This window comes from Heloderma suspectum, chromosome 3, assembly GCF_057233095.1.
Source record: "Heloderma suspectum isolate Gila_16-S chromosome 3, 16-S_ref, whole genome shotgun sequence".
In the NCBI taxonomy this organism is placed as follows: Eukaryota; Metazoa; Chordata; class Lepidosauria; order Squamata; family Helodermatidae; genus Heloderma; species Heloderma suspectum.
The window spans coordinates 94,562,759-94,585,165 of record NC_139460.1 but is presented as its reverse complement, the minus strand read 5'-3'; the positions used below and the strand labels follow the sequence as shown (position 1 = coordinate 94,585,165).

Genomic DNA, 22,407 nt, shown 5'->3' with positions numbered 1-22,407 from the left:
TGCAAGCAAGAAATTCAGGGGAGTGGTTTTCATCAGGACCACAGCAAGGGCTAAAGAACTGATTCACCTCTCCCTCCCCAACTGCACTGGCTCCTACACACAGCAGCTCTTTACATTTTTTTGACATGCATGTTAACTGCATTCACACAATTGACATCACATCTAGTTTGGCCCATAGATTGCAACACTTTTGCCTCAAGAACGTTGTGGCCGATGTACTATTAGTGGAAGACGTTGCTGTGCCAGTGGAGCTCCTCTGCCTTTTCCCATTGTGCAAGCTGTCATGCAAGCATTAGTAGACCGCTTTGCGAACCTCAGATCTGCAGGCAGTCTCCTAACTGGCACTTTAGTTGGATTCTTCCCTCGCACAGACTTCGCAACTTGCGTTCCACTAGCGTAACGTCATTTACCTTATGGGTGTAAATCTAGCAGTTCACATTTATTTAATAAGGGCTAAGTTGTGGAAGCCAAAGAAAAGAGAACAATTAGCGATGTATCACATGCCATCAAATCAACACACTAAAAACACACACAATACTGCCCTCGATCAAAACACTGCTGTGAGCAGCAGAGGGCATGGCTTTTTACTGCTGCGCACAGTGATGTGCAAGGCCTGTATTTTCCCAACACATGTTCAAATGCAGTCAGCTCGGATGATGTCAACCCTCTGCTAAGGGGAGAGGTCTTGAATGCAGTCCCCCAACCCCTCTTGCCCCACAAGACAGGACCTAATTATTTACAAGGGATCACATGCAGAAATGTGGTATAGCACAAGTCACTGTATGCATAAGCCATGCCCAGCACAGCACTTCTCTACATGCTTGGGATGTGATACAGCATGGAAGTCAATGCACAGAAATCTCCCAGATCACATCACCATTTCTGTACTGGAGCAATTAATTCCGACATGAATGGCCAGGAACATTTATCATCTCATCTGTTAAAATACCGATTTACTGTCATAAACACAGATTTTAACTGGATGTTGATTAAAGCTGTTGCATGTGAGAGAATGCTTCCTTCTGATGGCATCAGTATAAGCAGGAAACATATAACTCTTGTTTCAGGTAATATGCTTAAGATATTTCCAAATTATAAATGTATTATTTTGCATGGGGAACGTTATCTTCATTAAACATCTGCAACATTTTATTCAGCACTGAGGTGTGGAAATATCTGTTTAATTAAAACTGTGATCCTATTCACACTTTCCCAGGAGTAATTCCCATTGAACACAGTAGGGTTTATTTCTCGGTGAACATGCAGAGAACTGAGCTGTATGTAACCAATTAACTGATTAAAGGCATGGACCTCAATCAAGAACAAAACATGAATCTGTTTACAGCCTTCATTATCTTCTGGGGAGAATAAACCATCCCCCTCAGGCTATCTCGAACTTGAGTCCCCAGATAATGTTGGACTACATCTCCCATCAACCCCAGCCAGCATGGGCAATGTCCAGGTATGACAGGAGTTGTAGTGCAACATCTGGGGACCCAAGGTTGGGAAAGGCTGAACTAGAGAACGACTTTTCTGATATTGTTATCCCATCGTATTTCTGTCTCCACACACCCCCCCCCGAGCTCCTTCATGAGACATCCTTGTTTATTGTGACCATACCTTCCAAACTGAGTCATTATCCCTGGTGGGAAATAGGCTGTGTAGCACCCTCCAGAATACTGCTCCTCACACCAGTTCTTCTCTTCATAGTGGACTGGCTGCAAAGGCACAGTTATCAAAATAAGAAGAGGAAAGCAAAAACAAGAGAAAGCTGTAGAAAATCCCCCCCCCCCTTTAAAGCTTCCATCACAGTTAGGGATGTGTGAGAAATTTGTTTCAGTTTGTTTCTGATCACTCAGTTCACATCTTCTGAACCGAACATGGGCAAGGACATAGTCTGTGTTTGAAATCTGTACATTTCCAAGCTTGCAATGTGAATCATGGTCCCCCAAAAATGTGTTCGACAGCAGGCATATATTTGAAAAATGTGCATGAAGAATGCATACTTAAGAAATGTGCACAAATACACTTTAATCAATGAGAGAAGAATGCATACCTTTCAAAAATGTACATGATTGATACATACATTTAAAAAAAACATGCACAAAATACGCACGGCTGTTCATGCAAAAAGAAAAAACAAAGTTCGCAATCAGATATGGACTTGAGTTGGAAATAGCTTCGAGATGGAATTCAGAGAACTTCAGTGAGCTCAAGTTTTGCTGATTCGCACATCCCTAGTCACAGTCCGTAGAAGAAAGCTGTGAAAAATACCTAGTTACCCCCATATCACTATACCAGCTTTCCCCAACCAAGCACCCTCCATATGCATTGGACCGCAGCTCCTATCACCCATTCACCCTAGCTAACAAGGGCAAAGGCCAGGCTGGCTGGGGATGATGGGAAATGTAGTCCAACACATCTGGCAGGTGCCAGTTTGGGGAAGGCTGGACTAGACCCTTCTGGGAAGCTTACAAGTTTCATAGCCAGAACAAGAGAAACATCAGCTTTGATGCTTAATGTCACCGGCTGTCCTTGGTCAGGGATGTCTGTGACTGGGAAATCTGGCTCTTTTTTGCTTTTTTCAGAATTCCGTGGCACTTACGACTCAATTTGCATTTGTGAGCCAAGCTACAGCCTTTTCCCCAAACTCTGGGAACTTCTTTTGCGCATTTTTTCCACAGGTTCCACAATTTGCACAATTTTCTGAGCAATCTGCACAAATTACAGCCAAAACTGCAGAACCTGTGAAAAAATGTGTAAAATGCCCAGAAAATCCGCAAACTGGCCCAACTCACTGCAGTTGGGCGCCACAGCAGAAACCAGGTTGAAATTGGGGGGGGGGTAGAAAAACTCGTCAAACTACACCCAGCAAATGGATTTCTCTGACATCCCTATCCTTAGCATCCAGAAACCTTTTCCTGTTATTAACATGTTATTTTTTTTCTTGCATACATAAGCAATACCCAGTGAATAAATAAGGGAGGGGGGAAGGCATATACATATCAAAAACATACATCATATAAAAAACTCCTGAGTTACAGCTAAAATTGATCCCATTCACCTCCTGCTCTGGCATGGCCCAAGGGGCATCTAGTCAGTGTACAGAACCCTTTAAAAAATATTAGCAGCAGACTTTGGAATCTGAATCTCCCATACCATGGAATGGCCGAGGCTGGTTTTTGTCTCAAGGGAAGAGTTAGAATAGACTCCTTTCATCAGCAAGTAACCTCAAGCACTGAGGTTTAAGAACAGGTTCTCAAAGTCGGAAAGTCATCTTTAGACATGCATGAGCTCTGAAGCTTCTCATGGTTGTCCTGGCAGTGCTTTAAATAGCCAAATATCAGCCAGTGTTCCCCAACCCAGGGGCCTCCAGAGGCATTGGACTACAACTCCCATTATTCCCAGCAAGCAAGGTAATTTGTTATGATGGCTGAGCATGTAGTCCAACACATCTGGAGGGCCCCACCTTGTGGAAGGCTGGTATAAGCACCTAGAAGTCTCTTAGGATTCAATATAGAAATATGTGTCTATCTGAAGCCAACTTGAGATGCCTGGTGCTTGGCAGATGCTCTCCGTGGCTGGCAGACCCTTCAGATTCTTAAATTGGAAGTTTTGCTAAGGCTATATGAGCATGACACCCCTTTTTAGCTCAGGGGTGAGGAACAGTAGTGGTCTCAGGGGCTAATTGCCTTCTCGCTCACCCCCTGGGGGTACGTGAAGTCAGGGGGTGGGCCCTTCCCTCCTTCCCAAAGCCCCTGATGTCAGAGGGGAATGCAGAATGGCACAGATTTCCTTAGGAAGGTTAGCTAATAAGCAATAAAGATGATTTTATGAAGCAAGGGGTATTATGTTTCCTGCCTCTCAGCTGAGCAGAGCAGAGGAAGCTGCTCCAGCTGGTCTAGGGACTATAGAAGCAAGCAAGCTCCCAGAGAGCGAGCGATCAGAGCAAGCAAACTGGGGGAGCAAACAGGAGTTGGCCAGGGGAGTTCGGCAGGGCAGGTCAAGGGGGACGCCCCTAATGTTTTTTTTTCATTTCTCTTTCTTTCTTTCTTTCTTTCTTTCTTTCTTTCTTTCTTTCTTTCTTTCAAGGTAGCACAGAATTGCAGTGATGGATCAGGAAGACTAAAGCTGAGAACAAGCTGAGGTTAGCGAGGGGTGCTAAAAGCAACAAAAAGGCTTTTTCAGATATGTGCATAGTAAAAGACAGTGGAAAGAAATGGTGATTCAGCTATTCAGTGAGGATGACAAAATGATAACAGATGACAAAGAAAAGGCAGAAGTGCTCAATTCCTACTTTGGCTCAGTCTTCTCCCAAAAGAGGGTCTATGACCCCCCTGGCAAAGGCGAAGTACAGGCTGAAGGGGCAGGATTGCAGCTTGAGATTGATAGGCATATGGTGAAGGAACACCTCATTACTTTGAATGAGTTCAAATCTCCAGGGCCAGATGAACTGCGTCCTAGAGTAATAAAGGAACTGGCAGAAGAACTCTCAGAACCACTGTCTATTCTCTTTGAGAAATCATGGAGGACGGGGGAAGTGCCAGATGACTGGAGGAAGGCTAATGTTGTCCCTATCTTCAAAAAAGGCAAAAAGGAGGAAGCTGGGATCTACAAACCAGTCAGTCTGACATCAATCCCTGGGAAAATTCTGGAGCAGATGATAAAGGAATCCATCTTGAAGCACCTTGACAACAATGCCGTGATGACTCGAAGCCAACATGGATTTGTCAAGAACAAATCCTGCCAGACGAAACTGATCTCATTTTTTGACCAGGTAACCTCCCTTGTAGACTGTGGGAATGCTGTAGGGATGTCAGAGAACTCCACCACGGATCCCAGGGAGGCCGAATTCCAGCGAATTAGCCCCCCCGGAATCCGTGGCGGAATGGAGCAACCCACCCCACCACGCCACGGAATGGAGCCTACCTGGCTGCAGCTCCAGTGGCGGCAGTGGCTCCGGTGGTGGTGGCTCTGGCCGCTGCTGGGCTGTGGCCGCAAATGGTGGCTGCTACATCGGCTTCCATTTGCATCCCTTCGCTGAGCTGTGATAGGCTACGTAAATATTTACGTAGCCTAACACAGCAAAAGCAGGGATGCAAATGGCGCAGCAGACGCCATTTGCGTCCCCGCTCTTTGCCGTGATAGGCTACGTAAATATTTACGTAGCCTATCACGGCTCAGCAAAGGGATGCAAATGGCGGCGGCTACACCGGCCGCCATTTGCATCCACAGACTGCTGCAGCTGGATGTCCAGCTGTGGATGCACCCGGCTGGCAGCTCCGTGCAGATTCTGCAGAGCTGGCCGGGGAGGATTCCGGGGGGAGGGACAGAGTGCCTCCCCCCCACACACACCGCGGATGCCACTTATGAAACATGTAAGTGGTTTCGTACATCCCTAGAATGCTGTGGATAGAATATACCTCGACTTCAGCAAAGCTTTTGACAAAGTGCCCCATCATATCCTGATGCGCAAACTAGCTCAAACTGGGCCAGGTGAAACAACGATCAGGTGGATCCACAGTTGGCTACAGGATCAAAGACTGCTTACCAATGGGATCTTCTCAAACTGGGGAGAGGTAACGAGTGGGGTACCGCAGAGCTCAGTCCTGGGCCCAGTGCTCTTCAATATTTTTATTAATGACTTGGAGGAAGAGGTACAGGGAATGCTGATCAAATTTGCAGATGACACAAAATTGGGTGGGATAGCTAATACCTTGGAAGACAGAAACAAAATTCAAAGTGATCTTTATAGGCTGGAGCTCTGGGCAGAAAACAACAGAATGACATTTAATAGGGTTAAATGCCAAGTTCTGCACCTAGGAAAAAGAAACCAGATGCACAGTTACAAGATGGGGGATACTTGGCTCAAAAATACTACTAGCAAGAAGGATCTTGGAATTGTTGTCAATCACAAGCTGAGTATGAGCCAACAAGGCGATATGGCTGCAAAAAAGGCAAATGCTATTTTGGGCAGCATTAATAGAAGTATAGTTTTCAAATCCCGTGAAGTACTAGTTCCCCTCTACTTGGCACTGGTTAGGCCTCATCCTGAGTACTGTGTCCAGTTCTGGGCACCACACTTTAAGAAGGATGCAGACAAGCTGGAGGGGGTTCAGAGGAGGGCAACAAAGATGGGAAGATCTTTGAAGGATGGGTCAGGGGACGGGAAACAAAGCCCTATGAAGAGAGACTGAAAGAACTGGGCATGTTTAGCCTTGAGAAGAGAAGACTGAGGGGAGATATGATAGTACTCGTCAAGTACTTGAAAGGCTGTCATGGAGAGGAAGGCCAGTATCTCTTCTCGATCATCCCAGAGTGCAGGACATGGAATAACGGGCTCAAGTTACAGGAAGCCAGATTCTGGCTGAACATCAGGAAAAACATCCTGACTGTTAGAGCAATACGACAATGGAACCAATTAGCTAGGGAGGCAATGGGCTCTTCCACACTGGAGGCATTCAAGATGAAGCTGGACAGCCATCTGTCAGGGATGCTTTGACTTAGATTCCTGCATTGAGCATGGGGTTGGACTCGATGGACCCTTCCAACCCTACTATTCCATGATTCTATGATTCTATGTTACATATTGCCAGGAGAATGAAACCCTTTGTTCAACGGTGTAAAACAGGTTGCTTTCTTCCATAGTCTGTAACTTTGTTTAATAAGTATTTATTGGCTCACACATAAACATGCAGATGTAGCCAACTATCTAATAGGTAATGTCATTAATAATTGTTATTAATATTTTGCATTATATTTTGGAATAAACTTTGGAAATTCATATACAGGTCACAAAACTATTCCTTTATGAATCCTCTTATTCTGTAAGAAAAGTATGAAATACTATAATGGAAATTACGTTCTTACACATAAGGCTTCCTGTAATCCCAACACCTTCGCATAGAGCTCACAGATCCGTGTTTTCCTATGGGAGAAATATAAAAGAGATATTGCTAATCTGAACTTACTTTACAAGAAAAAAAAATAGTTTGTTCTCAATTTGGATTTTAATACATCAGTTTTTAAGATTCAGTGCCAAACTATATGTTACATTAATTATTTTGCATGTAGCTGAGCCTGACAGTTTTCTTTACTTTAGTGTAACTATGTGCCATCCTAATTCAAATCAGGACCAGAGTGCACTGGGAAGGGAGGATTAAACCTTCACCCCTTTTCCCCAGAAATCCCCCCTGCCCTCCCTGCAGGCAGGTTGAAAAAAAGAGAAAAAAAAGCCTCTATTGACTGGTGGGATGGAGGAGAAAGTTTTCAGAGAGAAATGGGCCAGGAGGCGGGCAGGTCTAAACCTCCCCCCAACCCAGTGTGCTCAGGTCTGAATCAAGGCTGCGCACAGTTATACTAATGTAAAGAAAACTATCTGGCTAAGCTACATGCTACACAATTTATGTGTAATTCGGCCCTCAGATTTGATGATGATTTGTGTTCACAGGGACTGGTGCTGTATTTTAGAAACTAGTTTCTAAACCCCTCATAATCAACAAAAACAAACCTGCTAAGGGCTACACACACACACACACACACACACACACACACACTGCAGGCACATTGCTACTTGGAAGGGAACCACAAGTGTAAACAGATCCTACATATGCAGATCTAACAGCTGGAGCTGCAGGCATGCAACTCTTTGCAAACAGCTGAAAACCTGGCCTTGACTGTGTAGAGGAGGAAATGTGGATTTGCCTCCCACCTTCCCCTTACCTGTCAATAGATGATCAATGGGATTTTCAGTTTTAAAAAGGGGTTCCAGATGCATATCATAGGCTGCTCTGCATCACCTGATCCCTTGTGCTTTCTATGAGCCAGTTTCACAAATTAATCTCTTAAACTGCTTGTGCACTCTTAGTGTGAGCCCAATGCAACAAGCATTATCCTTGCCTGAAAATCTGTCTGAACATTCAGTAGGGATGTCAGAGAATTCTGCCACGGATCTCGGGGAGGCTGAATGCCAGCGCATTCGGCCCCCCGAAATCAGTGGCGGAACGGTCTGCCCCCCCCCACCCCCCCAGGACGAGACTTACCTGGGGCGGATCTTCCTGGTGGTGGCGGCTCCGGCAGGGGCTCCGGCGGGGGCTCTGGCGGGGGCTCCGGCGGCGGCGGCGGCCGGTCTTCCGACCGGCCGCCGCCACTGCCATTTCCAGTTTTTTTTTTAAAAAAAAAGACGTGATAGGCTACGTAAACATTTACGTAACCTATCACGGCTGACTACAGGGACACAAACGGTGGCAGCTACGGCCGCCGCCATTTGTGTCCCTGCTAGCCAGCAGCCGGATGTCCGGCTGCTAGGGTTGGCGGAGAATTTCTCCCCGAAACTTCGGGGGGCCGAGCGCCAACGTGTTCGGCCCCCCGAACAAGTTTCGGGGAGAAATCCTCCGCACCCCCCCCCCACACCCCCCACACACCCCCGGGACGGGACTTATCTTCGCCGAATGTCCCTCCCGGTGGCAGGTCCGGCTGGCGGTTCGGCGGGTGTTCGAGCGGGGCGGGAGCAGCAGCCGGTCTTTCGACCGGCTGCCACCGCCGCCATTGCAATGAAAGAAAAAAAAAAAACGCCCCCTGATAGGCTACGTGACGATTCACGTAGCCTATCACGGCTAGATTTGCAAAGTCAGCCGTGATAGGCTACGTGAATCGTCACGTAGCCTATCAGGGGGCGTGTGTTTTTTTTTAAACTTTCGCGTTCGCGGCCGGGCGAGGCAGCAAGCCTCCTCCCCGGCCTGAATTTCGGCCGGGGTGAGGCGGGAAGCCTCCCCCCCCGGCCTGAACTTCGTGGGGGGACCAGCGAAGCGCCTCCCCCCCACCGCGAACGTCCTTCGAGGACAGGTAAGTTACTTTCGTCCACTCCTACCGGCTGCTGGCAGAGCCGGCTGGCAGCTCCGCAGAATCCCTGCGGAGCACAGCCGGCCGGCCAGGATTCCGGGGGGGGAGGAACGGAGCGCCTCCCCCCCGTCCAGGATTCCGGGGGGAGGGACGGAGCGCCTCCCCCCCCATCAACATAATCTGCGAAAGGTAAGTGCCTTTCATACATCCCTAACATTCAGACAGATGTTCTGGACATTGATCTCCATGCACCAAAGGGTGCTAAAAAAGGAGCCCACTTTGAGGTGCATTGTGTTAACCATCTGTTTGCGGGGGGGGGCAGGGATGAAGCCACACACACCCTCCTACAAATGACTATCTCTGTCCACATATATTGCATTGCATATATCAATGATATATGATTTACTTATTTTTACCTAAAACAGTATCTAAAATTATCTCCTGCTTTGTTAATATAAAGACTGCCTATTTGTCTGTGTGGTCCCACAGTAAAAGGAGCCCATGTGCTTTGACAAGGATGGAAAACACTTCTGAGAACAGCTAGATTTTCTATTTTCAGAAATGGAGGATCCAACTTTTCCCCCTTTCTTGCTCCTCACAACCCTTTGGACCACTGCCGGTCCTACCTGTAACTAGGGATGTACAAAATTGCCCTTACCTGGCTCCGCTGGGTTCCGCTGGGGGGGGAGGCGCTCTGTCCCTCCCCCTGGAATCCTCGCCGGCCGGCTCTGCTCCGCGGGGATTCCGTGGAGCCGACAGCTGGCTCCGCCAGCAGCCAGACATCCGGCCGCTGGCTAGCAGTGACACAAATGGCGGTGGCCGTAGCCGCCGCCATTTGCATCCCTGTAGTCAGCCATGATAGGCTACGTAAATCTTTACGTAGCCTATCACGTCTGACTTTTTTAAAAAAACAAACGCGCGTACGCAAATGGCGGCAGCTACGGCCGCCACCATTTGCGTTCCTTATTTTGGGCCGTCTTAGTCTACATAAAGATTTACGTAGACTAAGATGGCCCAAAATAAGGAACGCAAATGGCGGCGGCCGTAGCCGCCACCATTTGCATACGCGCGTTTGTTTTTTGAAGTCAGACGTGATAGGCTATGTAAAGATTTACGTAGCCTATCACGTCTTTTTTTTCCCCCAACACTGGAAATGGCAGCGGCGGCGGCAGCTGGTCGGAAGACCAGCTGCCGCCAAAGCTGTCGCTGGAGCCACCGCCACCCGGAAGATCCGCCCCAGGTAAGTCTCATCTCGGGGGGGGGATCCGCAGGGGGGCGGGGGGGGCAGGCCGTTCTGCCACAGAGTTCGGGCGGCCGAATGCACTGGCATTCGGCCTCACCGAGATCTGTGGCGGAATTCTCTGCCATCCCTACCTGTAACCATCTCATTGCCTGTGGGCCTGACCTCCTCTAACCATCACATGACCTTCTCCCCCATTCCATTTTGGGACTCTGCACATTCAGACACTGTGACTTCACCATCAAGTCAGGGTTCCCCCCGTTTCCTATTCCACCTGCAACCTGCTTTTTATAACATCTTGCCTTATGAAGAGATCTGGAGACTCCGAAAACTTGAATATTGTTTTGTGATTTTTTGGTTGCCTGAATAAAGGTATTACACTAATATGGATTGCTATATCGATATAACTCCCAGTAGGGTCATTAATTATGCACCAAACTAAACAATTTAAACTTGGCAGTCAGGCAAATGTTCTACATCATAGTTTTATGTGTTAATATTTTAAAGCCAGGAGGCATTTTTAGAGTCAGATATATTTTCACCAACTGATAAACAGCTCTGTCCATTTATGGTGCTCCCCTATAAATAACTTTGACATCCATTCACTTCACAGCAACAAGGGTTACTGAAGGGGCACAGGTGTTTAACAGCACACTGACAACTAATATAGTGTGGCATTTATGGCAGTCCAAAATGCTAAATGCCGTAGCCACCAAGAAATTAGCACAGTTACATAAACATAGATTTTTTAGACACCTTTCCCACCAAATGAAATATAAAGTCATCTAATCTGAAATGTTCATGCTACTTATATTGAAATTATGTATGTATGTATTTCTATGCCACCCAATAGCCGAAGTTATCTCACTGCCTGTGGTGCCACTAGAGATGTATGAATTGTGTAAAATACATTCTGTCTCTGTGTCACATATTGTCAGGCGCCTTTCATTCCATCGTCCATCCATCAACGGAATCGGATTTTTTTGTTACCAAATTTGTGCAAATTCGTATTCGCACAAATATGCAGTTAAGCAAATTCGCACATGTGAAAATGTACACATTCCCCCCAAATGCACATTTTCACGTTTTAGCTTATGGGGGAAATGCACATTTTGGGCCAGGTTATGTGTGTGTGTGTGGGGGGGAGGGTTTGCCTATTTTTCTACAACAAAATTTGCACAAAATTGTGGAAAGTTAGAAAACCTTTCCTTAGAATCTGCCTGACAGGGAAAACCCGGCCCACTGTGGAAACTGCAGGTCAGATTCATGAAAGTCTGAAGCCATCTGGTTCCATTGCAGATTTCTCCGACATTCCTAACTGCCACTACACCAAAGCAAGTAATTTGAATATCATCATAACTGAAGTTATTCCCTACCCTAAAGCATAAATGCAATTGAGGAATGTATATTAATTTTTTTATTGAATAATGCCAGCTTGGGACTCATAATGTAATCATGTCTTTTAAAAGTTTGAAGGATGTCTTCAATAAACACTATGGCACCAGAAGGGTGTTTTGCATTTCCCTTCTCTAATTTGAGTATAAAACCTACCCTGGCTAGAATGTATCATCAGTTCAATGGCACTCTCACACTTTCTAATCCAGGAGTGAGCGGACTTCAGGCTTATGGAATCTATTTTGTTTTTTGTTTTGTTTTGTTTGTATTGGAACTCCAAGATCCACTGACCCAGTGGTTTATTGTTCATACCTTTCCTCTTTAGTGAGATGAGTCAATCTTCTACACTTCCGAGCAAGGATGAAACTAAAATTTAAAAGTACAAGAAAAGGAATAAATTAAGAAAAACATAGAAGAGAGTATATTATCACATCATAAATATATTTTAAAATGGGACCACAAGGTACCAATTGGATTTTAATATGATGCCCTAAAATGCTTATTCAAAACTTTCAGACTGTTTGACAGCATCTTCCCATATTAAATGGCAATATTGAAACACAAAGCATGGAATAGCCATGGTGTTTTTTTTCCTTCCGCACTTCTAGAACACTGTGGAAAGGGAAAAGCATGCATCTCCCCACAGAAAAACACAATGACACCTCAATACCAGTTGCTGGGGAATATGAGCAGGAGAGTGCTTTCCACATATGTTCTGCTTATGGACTTCCTAGAGGCACCTGGCTGGTTTCTGTGGGAGCAGAATGCTGAAGCAGGTAGGCCTTTGGTCTGATCCACCACAGCTCTTATATTCTTATGTACAGGTTAAGGCAGCTTGCACATCTGCCACATGGGAAATATGAAACTTCCCATCCCCTTTGCATATTACCACAAAGGTATGTAAAAAAAAGGATGAGTGGTTCATGGTTCCTGTTTCAGTACTACTATATGACATATGTACAAAGGTACAGAGGTAAAATTAAATACCAAACATATTATGTTGAGGCAAAATAAATCCCACTCCGAGGGCTTTTCTACATGAAGCTTTTAATCAGCCACATCACTGTGGCTTCTGCTTCAGGATTCTTTGTGAGATTAAGATCGGATCCTCTACACATGTTTTTTCCTGGGTTTTTCCTTATCTGCATGTTTGTATGTTCCATTACATAAACTCTAGGTGGTGCTGTGGTATAGCAGAATTGCGCAACTACACTAGTTTCATTCCACCATTCCCTGATGTACCAGACTTTCCCCAAACAAACACCCCACCCCCGGTGACAACGGTTGCAAAGAACAGGAGAGACCCTGGCATATGGTGATGTTGTGTAAAGCACCTGCAAACCATTGTGAGTGAACAATAAATGCCTCTTCATGTATCAGGATTCTTCTTCATGGACAACTTTATATACCACACAGGAAATACAAGGCCATCGTCTTATATTATGGTGCTTTTCTCATAAAAGAAATATGCTCCAATGTTATGGCACATACTTCAGTCAAGACACAGATAAGGTTTTCTTCACATTTAGGTTCTGCTTCTCTCTCTTTCTCTCTTACAAGATTTAGAAGACAGGGTTTGGGTGTTCCTTACCCAATTATGGCTGGAAAGCTTCCATCAGGTTTGGTGTCATCTAATGTCAAACCAATAGCCGCTTCCTCATCTTCAATAATCATGGTACCACAGTAATCTGAGGAGTGAAAAGTGACTCTAGATGTCAGCAGTCCAGATAATCGTAATGACTATTAGAATAGATTCATTAGCATCAAATGAATACTTTGTGCCTCCTAACTATACCTGCCAGGTGCTTTATTAACAGGGGCAACAAAGGTATATTGATTAATTGGGATGCGTATGCAGCCATTTATATGTTGCAGGGAGACACAGCCACTGGGGATAACACCCACAAGAGCCCTAGAATAGCTGGGAGGAGGCTACTCTTTGAAAGTGCCCTTAGAGCACACTTTGCCAGAGTCCCAGAAAGAGGTAGTTCCCACCTTTCTGTCAGGAGCTGAACCTAGAACCATATACAGGCAAAGCAACAGGATTTTGCAGGACTAAGGACACTACAGGACCATAAGAATGCCCTGAACAGCCACCCACCAGCAACACCATGTCTCAGTCATTCAGAAGAGTCTGATGTAAGAAAGGGAAGGCGCGGGTGCCCAATTCCATCTGGGAATCCAGTGGAACTCCCCTGCCTGTACTCCCTAGCCCCGCTTGCTGAGCCCCTGGCCCCGCTTATCCCCTGCCCATGCTCAGCGAATGGCCCACACTCACCCCAGCAGCCTTGTCAAGCTCCACAGTTGCCATTTTTTTGAAAAGAAGTATGCTACTAGCTCACATGGTTGCAGAATAAATTTTTTAAAGGATCTTAGATTAGGGATGTGCGAACCCATCCCTGTCTGGGTTTTCTGGGTGCCCGTCCAGCCCCTGCCCCCGCTCACCGGTCCCCAGACCACACTCAAGCCCCTGCCCATGCTCGGCGAGCAGCCCGCACTCACCCCAGCAACCTCGCTGAGCTCCGCAGTTGCCATTTTTTGAAAAATAAAATGGCTATCATAAAAATGCGTATATTTGCGTATTCGTGAAACTGCACATTTTGTGAAAATGTGCATTTTTCTGCAGAGCTCAGTGAGGTTGCTGGGGTGAGTGCAGGCCACTCGCCGAGCATGGTCAGGGGCTTGAGTGTGGTCTGGGGACCGGCAAGCGGGGGCAGGGGCTGGACGGGCACCCAGAAAACCCAGACAGGGATGGGTTCGCACATCCCTAATCTAAGATCCTTTAAAAAATGTATTCTGCAACCATGTGAGCTAGTAGCATACTTCTTTTATTTTAGGGGAAGTGGGAATTCTTGGCTGGGTGCCCAGTTATGGGCTTCCATGATAAACTTACAAGTACAGAGAATCTGCACAGGTTTTTGCATAATCCCATCTTGGGAAGAACCTCCGCAGAGAGGCTCTGATGTCTTTTCAGCATGAGGCAAATACCTTTTTCTTGTCTCAGGCCTTTTAGATGTACTCTCGTTGTTGTTTTAATGGGTGTTCTTTATCTTGGCTTGGTTTAACATGGATACATACATGATAAGGTTCAATGTATTTGCTTTTACTAACACATTTTTGAATAATACTATACCAGTAAAAAGCAGCAGTGAGGGTGAAACCATCCTTAACCCCCCCCCCACACACACACTCCTTGAAGACACTAGGAAAAGCTGTTAGAAAACTCTGAAATTCCTATTAAAATTTTGATATTGCTCATAAATGTGGATTGCTGGATTACTGTAAACTGAAACACATTATCCTCCAGCTTGCTACTTTCCCTTACCACTTCAAATAACATCCAATACCTTTTTTCCTCCAGAATGCTTCCTTGTAGTATACTATACATTTGATGACTGATCCCATAGGAATCCGGTTGATCAACTGATTTCTCATTGGAGGCAAAGGTGGATTAAAGTGAATCTTCAAACTAAGTGCTGGAGGGATAGCACTGATAACATACTGGGCCTTGAAGAGAAATGCAAAGAAAATTAAAATCTATCTTCACAGGATACATTAAGATACTTGTGTTACAGGAGGCTTCCGGTTATATTTGACAGAAAATTTAACTCACATGAGTTAAATAACCCAAGGTGTCTTACGAACTATGTGTGAGTAACCAACAGTGTAATCTTATACATGTCTAACTAGAAGTCCCATTGAATTCAATGGGGATTACTCCCAGGGAAGTAGGATTGCAGCCACAAACATCAACAGAAATAATTAAAAATAGTTAGAAAGTAAGAAAGCATAATATCATGAATTCATCACTAAATCAACAACTGCATTCAGATATAACAGCAAACCATGGCTTTCCATTACAAGCATAAGCAGACACAAGCCCTGGGCTCACCCCCCCCCCCGCCACACACACACACTCTTCCCCCTTTCTCTGTGCATGAAGGAGATTCAAAGCTTCTATTCCTGGTTTGCAGCAACCTGTTCGCCATTGTGCCAAAACCTGGCAAACCATGTCTTGTGCAAATCCCACAAACCAAGATCCCAAAACACAACCCTGCTTGTGGGTTCCTGGTCAACAGCTGGTTGGCCACTGTGTGAACAGAATGCTGGACTAGATGGACCCTTGGTCTGATCCAGCAGGGCTGTTCTTATGTTCTAATTTTACCTTGGTTTTAGATCCTGCTTTGTAGGCAAACTATGGTTTGTGCAAACCACAGTTTGTGGGGTTGAAACAAATTAGTATCATCTGCAGAGCAAGGGTGAGGGGGAAGTGGAGGAGCAAGCATGGAGGCCTGACTGCTCATGCTTATAACGGCAAGTCATGGGTTGCTGACATGTCAAAGGGCAGCCAATGTTTTCTGTGGGTTTAAAAACAACAACAGAATAACATGTAAATATGTCCTTTATATATCTTGCCTGTACATGACCAAAGAAGACCTCTCTAGATGTTAGAATTCCAAGATTTAAATCACCTCATAAGTTTCATGGTCCAATGTCTCCACTACGACATTTTCACCTGTCTGATCAATGTAGATTACTGGCTTCTCTAGTTTAACCAGATCTCCTAGGTATTCCATAATCTTCTCACAAATTTGCCCAGAACCTCCAACAAACTTCCTCTCCTGGAAGACAGACAGAGAAGATTATAGCATAGCATAAAAGGGAAAATTGATGGCTTCAAATAAAATCCATATTAAACATTGCCCTACAACAAAATTCATGTTTTGAAATCTTTCAGTTCTAGTTGAACTTGCCATAGGTATTATATTGAAACAGAACTTCCAAATACCCTATACATTTCCTTTTATACATTGCCTGAGGGAATGATTCAGTGGCATCACTTTAGAGAGTGTAGCTTAATGGTTATAGTTTTGCTGCGATTTATACTGTATATGTCTACAAGTAATGCTTATGTTCTGAGTAACTTCTTGTGATGGCATAGCCATGGTAGCAATCTGTGAGAAACAAGCGAGGCAACTAAGTATAAAGCCTATGGCAAGTGCTCAAAGCTCACCAGTAAAGCACAAAGTTTGCATTCAGAAGGTCTTTGGTTCAGTTTGGTTAAAGGCATCTCCTGTTAAAGCATCCTGCATAGCAAAGACTTCAGGTGTGGTTTGGTTACTTGACAGGTAATGTCTGTCAAGAGAGAGATGGGAGAGAGTGACCCTGTTGATCCTCCCTGATCTTTCAGCGGCTTTTGATGCCATCTGGAGGTAGGCAATATAGTGCCCTCGGGCACCAATGCACCCCCAGAAACCTTCCTTGAATACCCACCAAGGTGCCCTACCCCTCCCTGTTTAAAAAAAAATAACAAGTTTTCTTGCCAGCAGCTGGGATCACATTCAGCCCATGAATGCCTCTGGGCTGCATGTGGGGCTCAGAGACATCCTTAGGAAATGAAGATGGTGCGTGGCTGCAAGCTTATGCTTTCTTCTGCAGCATGCCCAGCCACCAAGAAAAAGAAGGTGAAAAGAAAAAGGGACTCCTGCTGCTACTGTCTGTTAAGTGGAGTGTGTGTGTGGGTGGTCGGGGTGGTGATGGTGGTAAAGAGTGGGCAGATGAAGAGGGCAGCAATAAGCCAGCAGCAAGAAGGGTCCCTTTTTCTTAGCAGGGGGCTGGGAAGCCAGTGGGAGCAAGCTCGGGGGTGGGGTGGGGAGTTTGGGAGAACACCAGAAAGCCAGTAGGGCCTAGGTGAGCCAGCTGGGAGTAACCGGGGGGGGGGCATTGGGGAGGGTTAGTATTTGTATGTCTGAATGGATGAGGGCTGCATGTATGTGAAAAAGAAAGGGAGACAGAAAGGATTTAGGGGGGATCCAGGGAGAGAGAGGGGGGATCTTGGAGGGATCCTGAAAGAGAGTGAATGTGGTTTTTCATGTGCTTGCAGTGAGAAGAAGGGAGAGTCATAAGAGTGTGTGTGTGTATGAGACAGACAGACAGACAGAGCAGCGTGTATGGGTGGTGAGAACAGTTGAGAGAAAAAGAGATGGTGGAGGGGGAATGGGTTGACTGGGAGGTAGTGTTAGGGTTGGATCGGAGCCCATAGAGCCCCAAAGAAGTTCTGATTCTGAGGAAGAGATAGAAACTGTGGGAGAGGAACCCGTGCGCTGTTCAGAGGTGCTGCCAGAGGGAGAGTCCCTCCCTGCTCACAATCATGAGAGTGGTAGCGACTCTGACAGGCAAGGGGAGGGACAACTGGAGCTTTGGGACACTAGGCGCCAGTGAAGGGACAAGTGGGAGAAGGAGGGTGCCGAGAGGAGGCGCTCAGCCCAGTTGGCACGATGTCAACAGCTGCGCCCTGATGCCCCATGGGAAAGGGGCAGACTTTCGCCTCCTAGCCTTTAAATCCAGAGGTTTCCCACCTCTGTCCTCCAAATGGAGATCAACTGATTTCACTAAGGCTAGCAACCTCTGTTAGGCAGCTCTGTAAAGTTTCCCTCATTAGGCTCATGCAATTAGCATCTGTAAGCTTCATTAGGCTGAATGGAGATAAAGCCTTGGAAAAGAGCCCTATCATCTGTGTGTTGATTCTGGCTACTTGAGGATTTCAGAAGGCCGCAGGGGTGCTCCTGATAGGTAGAGGGTGAAGAGAGAGAGAAAAAGTTCATATTCTGAGAAATAGGTTTCTCTTGACACAGAAAACTGTGGATTCATATGTTGGGGCTCAAACCGCACCTCTGCCTTGTACTCAGCCTTTCAGGCAGGTTCCTTGTCCTTTGGGACTAGCCACACCTCCCATGGCAGCGATGTGGTGGTGATGGTACCCAGGACAGTTTCTCAAATTGCCAAATCGGTTCACAGGCCCAGAAAGGTTGGAGACCCCTTTATGGTATCTACTAGATCAGCTTACCTATAGCAAGGGGAGGGAATCTCTTTCAGCCTGAGGGCCTAATTCAATTTGGGGGAAGTGCGTGGGGACTACATTCCAGTGATGGGCAGGACCAAAGGCAAAAGCGGCAGGGCCAAAAATACAAAAAATGCCAGCATATTTTAGCTCAAAGATCTTACTGCCAGTAAGTAAGCCTTAGGAGAGGCATCACCATTACTGGATAGGGACAGTCTGGCCACAGCAGTTCATGCTCTAGTAACCTCCTGACTGGATCACTGTAATGTGCTGAATGTTTGGATTGTACTTAAGGACACCAGAAGCTTCAGCTAGTATAGAATGTGTTGGCCAGAACTGTAACTAGTACAGCCCAGCAGAATCATATTACACCAATTCTCAAGGAGCTGCAGTGGCTGCATGTTCACCTCTAAGCCCAATTCAAGGCGCTGCTGGTGCTTACGTTTAATGCCCTAAGCAGGTCAGGATGCAAATATCTCCTGCCCATGCTCTAAGATTGTCTGAGGAGGCTCTTCTCTGAGTACCTCAGGTACACTGTGTGGCAATGGAGCTCAGAGCTGTGGCGATTGCAAACGTACAATACGTAAATAGTAAAGGTTTGAATACGTGTATGGTGGCTGGTATGTATCTGCAGTGATTGACAGGCGGGTGTGAGGCGGGGTTTGGCAGAGTGTGGGCAAGAATGACGGTCTGGCAAGCGGGAGAAAGGGGCAGTGGCTGGGTGAGGATGGAATGCCGTGACTGGAGGAGAGCTTGTGCAGAGAAAGTGGAGTAATTGCTTCTGTGAGCTAGATAAGTCTGGGATTAGATTCGGAGATAACAGTGGGAACATCTAATGAGATAGTCTGTGGGTTAGAGTGTGTCAGACAGCGTGAGAGAGGATGTAAAGGGTTTTGAATACAGAACTAAAAGCAAGAGTTATACTGTGGAGTTTTAGTCTTGCCTTATTTTAATCATCATTCCTGATATCCTTTTCTCATCCCAACTCACTTCCTATTTCCAATCCTGTTGTACCAAATAAACCTTCTTTGTTCCCAATTTTAAAAGGCGGTTTCCTTTGCAGTTGTTAGGAAGGGTTTCGTGGAATAACCCCCATGGGCTGGCTGCTTGGTCTGTGCTACCAAAAGGAAGAAAGCAGCTCTAAAAGGGTTTTTGGTGGCAGCAATTGAGAGAGTGGTGAAGCATCACAAGACACCAACAGGGGGTTGTGGGTGAGAGCCTAAAGGTGGCAGGTGAGGGGAGACACTGACCAAAGCACCTGACCTGGTGACCAGGAAAGGCAGACCCGGTGACAAGGGGTTCTGTATTCACCCAGGGGTGTGTGGAAAAGAAGGATTTGGGGGAGAACCTCGCCAGTGCAGGAGCATAGGCACTGAGGGAAAGAGACTCCTCCCCCCCCTTGGGTAAAGGAAACCCCACAAGTGGTGACTAGAAGCAGGATTGTGAGGTACTAAAAAAAAAAAAAAGCCCTCAGGACCCTACAGGAGCCTTCCCTATTGTGGTGGCCCAATTATGGCATGCCCTCCCTACGGAAGAGTATTGACTGACACTAACATTGCAACTTTTTCTGCACCAGCTCAAGACCATTTTTGCCCCAAACAACAGAGTCTTGTGGCACCTTAAAGACTAATAAATTTACTATGGCATAAGCATTCATGGACTACAGTCCATTTGTTTATCCAGGCATTTTAACGGGTTGATTTAGCTGTGTATTATTATTATGGTGCCATACTTTGTGATATTATAATGATGTGGTTTTATTGTTTTTATTTTATTTGCATGGAAAATTTTATCAGTCTTCTAGACCACCCTGATATCCACGAGGATGAAGGGCTGCTATGAATGAATGAATGAATGAATGAATGAATGAAACTGAACACTAGGAACATGGGTAGGTTTATACTGAGTCAAACCATTGGTCCATATTGCTCAGTATTGTCTACAACAGAAATGTGGAACATCTGGTCTGCAGGCCATGGCCACTGATGTCATCTGGCCCAGCCACACCCACTGAACTCATCCAACATGTGGAAAGCTTAGTGGGGAGAGGGCAATTTGGCCCCTGTACCAATTCTGGCTCTGCACTGGTTTACACTGACTGGTAGTAGCTCTCTGGTGTTTCAGATGAGTCTTTCCCAGCCCTACCTGAAGATGCCAGGGCTTGATCCTGGGCCCTTTTGCATGCAAAACATGTGGTCTACCACTGAGCTACAGACCTTCAGTAACTGTCTAGGTGCACAGGATTCAGAAAATGATACCAATAACAACTGTTTAGTTTTAAAAAAAAAAAAAAATCAAAATGCATTAAATTCCCATCTGGTGCATTGTGAGAAAATTCTATACTGTGTTTCTGACAGTATCTGTACCTGAGAACTGAGAAATGGTTGCATCATGATTGCCATAGTAGTCAAACACAGAAAGGACTAGAAAAAGTGATGGCTTATTATACCTGGCCTCCATTGGTTGTGGAAAATATCCTGGCTGTCCCTCCACACTGTTTAACGTACCACAGGAACCAGAGAGCAGAGATCTCATGTGGCTCAGAGGTAACATCAACGTTCACAAACAGAGTGGCAAACCGCTTGGCAGCACTGCATGCAAAACAAAATAGAGAAATAACCTTAAGTCGGATAATGTTACTTGTCCTACCTTGTTCTCCAGAAGATAGAAAAAACATGTTCCTTGGAACCTTCTCTTGTTGAAGTGAAAAGTAGCTATTTACCTTGCAGCCAATCAAAAATTACTTGTTCCCATCACTACCACCAAGACAGGTTATGAAAGTAACTGAAAAACATACATTCTGCGACAGACTCCTGGTCTTCACAGGTCTTTGAAAAGCCAGTGTTCAAGATTCTGTCCTCTTCTTTTGAAACTGAATGGTCCAGGTTTCATGCTGCACTTTTGCTTATCATCTTTCTACTAAAGAATGAGGGCTAGTGTAGTGGTTATAGTGTCCCCTCCCTCAAATGTCCCTGAACACTTTCCCCTTTGTTGGGGAAAGAACTTTGACAAAAAGCATATTGGGGGGCGGGGGCTTTGACTGGCCACCCTTGGAAGGAGGGAGACCAGACAGCGCTACTAATAGAAAGGATCCTGTTCTTGCTAGTGCACTCTGATCTCTCCCCCTGCCTCCTCCTCTAAGGCAGTGTTTCACTGAGAGGTGTCACCAGGGTTCAAGCCTAACTGGCAATTACAGCCTCTGACCTGGAAGCCCTTCTTTCAATAAGGGAGTGCTGGTTACAGTTACACAGTGGTGAGAGAAAGGCACTCTGCTTATGCTCACAGCCACTCTTGTTAGTACCGTTACTCTACTATTAGCTTTGTAAGAGCTTTGTTCTGGAAAAATGTCCTAGACAGTTCTGTTTCAAATTCAGTCCTGATTCAAGGGAATGTGATGGGACAAAAATGAGACGAGACACGACGCGTGAGTGAGATGGTGTGTGTGTGAAAGAGAGAGAGAGAGAGAGAGAGAAGCTGTTTTTACCCTCTAGATTTTGCCCCACTAGCTATTTCTCATCTTGGAGGCTTTGAAGGCACAGACTGAGTGGAAATGAGAAGAGGAATGGAGGTGAAAGACAGGGGCCAGTGTGTAAAAACAGCAAAGTTGTAGATGTGTGTGTGTGTGTGTGTGTGTGTGTGTGATGCATGCCACAAACAGGCACTCAGTGGAAACTTGAGAATTGGGACTGGCACCTAGCACACAATTTCATGGAGAGTAAGGCTATCCATGGTTACTAGTCAGGATGGCTATATATCACCTCCAGCATGGGAGGCAATATGCCTGCTGGTACCAGGTGCTGGGACAAGCAAGAGGTTGCTGTTGTGTTCATGCCCTGCTTGTGGGCTTCCCAGCGGCATCTGACCAGCATCTGACTGGCCACTGTGGGAACAGATCACTGGACTAGATCAGCCTTTGGTCTGATCCAGCATGGCTCTTCTAATGCTCCTGAAAAATTTATTTGGGACATTTCTATACCACTATTCATATATATAGTGTAATTATATAACTAAAATACTTATTTTTTTTAAATTACATTTCTATACGGCCCCATAGCTGAAGCTCTCTGGGCAGTTTACAAAAGTTAAAACA

At 45.8% G+C, this 22,407-nt stretch overlaps 1 protein-coding gene across 1 annotated transcript in view; it reads right to left on the bottom strand.

The window, feature by feature from the left end:
- Nucleotides 1-22,407, bottom strand: part of MAOB (monoamine oxidase B) — an 80,970-nt gene that overhangs the window by 4,859 nt on the left and 53,704 nt on the right. The window contains exons 6-12 of the mRNA XM_084843859.1: nucleotides 20,767-20,908; nucleotides 15,949-16,098; nucleotides 14,824-14,983; nucleotides 13,068-13,164; nucleotides 11,789-11,842; nucleotides 6,871-6,928; nucleotides 1,621-1,718 (exon numbers count right to left, since the gene is read on the bottom strand). Coding sequence (XP_084699985.1) covers nucleotides 1,621-1,718; nucleotides 6,871-6,928; nucleotides 11,789-11,842; nucleotides 13,068-13,164; nucleotides 14,824-14,983; nucleotides 15,949-16,098; nucleotides 20,767-20,908 — 759 coding nt within the window. The remainder of the gene's footprint in view (nucleotides 1-1,620; nucleotides 1,719-6,870; nucleotides 6,929-11,788; nucleotides 11,843-13,067; nucleotides 13,165-14,823; nucleotides 14,984-15,948; nucleotides 16,099-20,766; nucleotides 20,909-22,407) is intronic.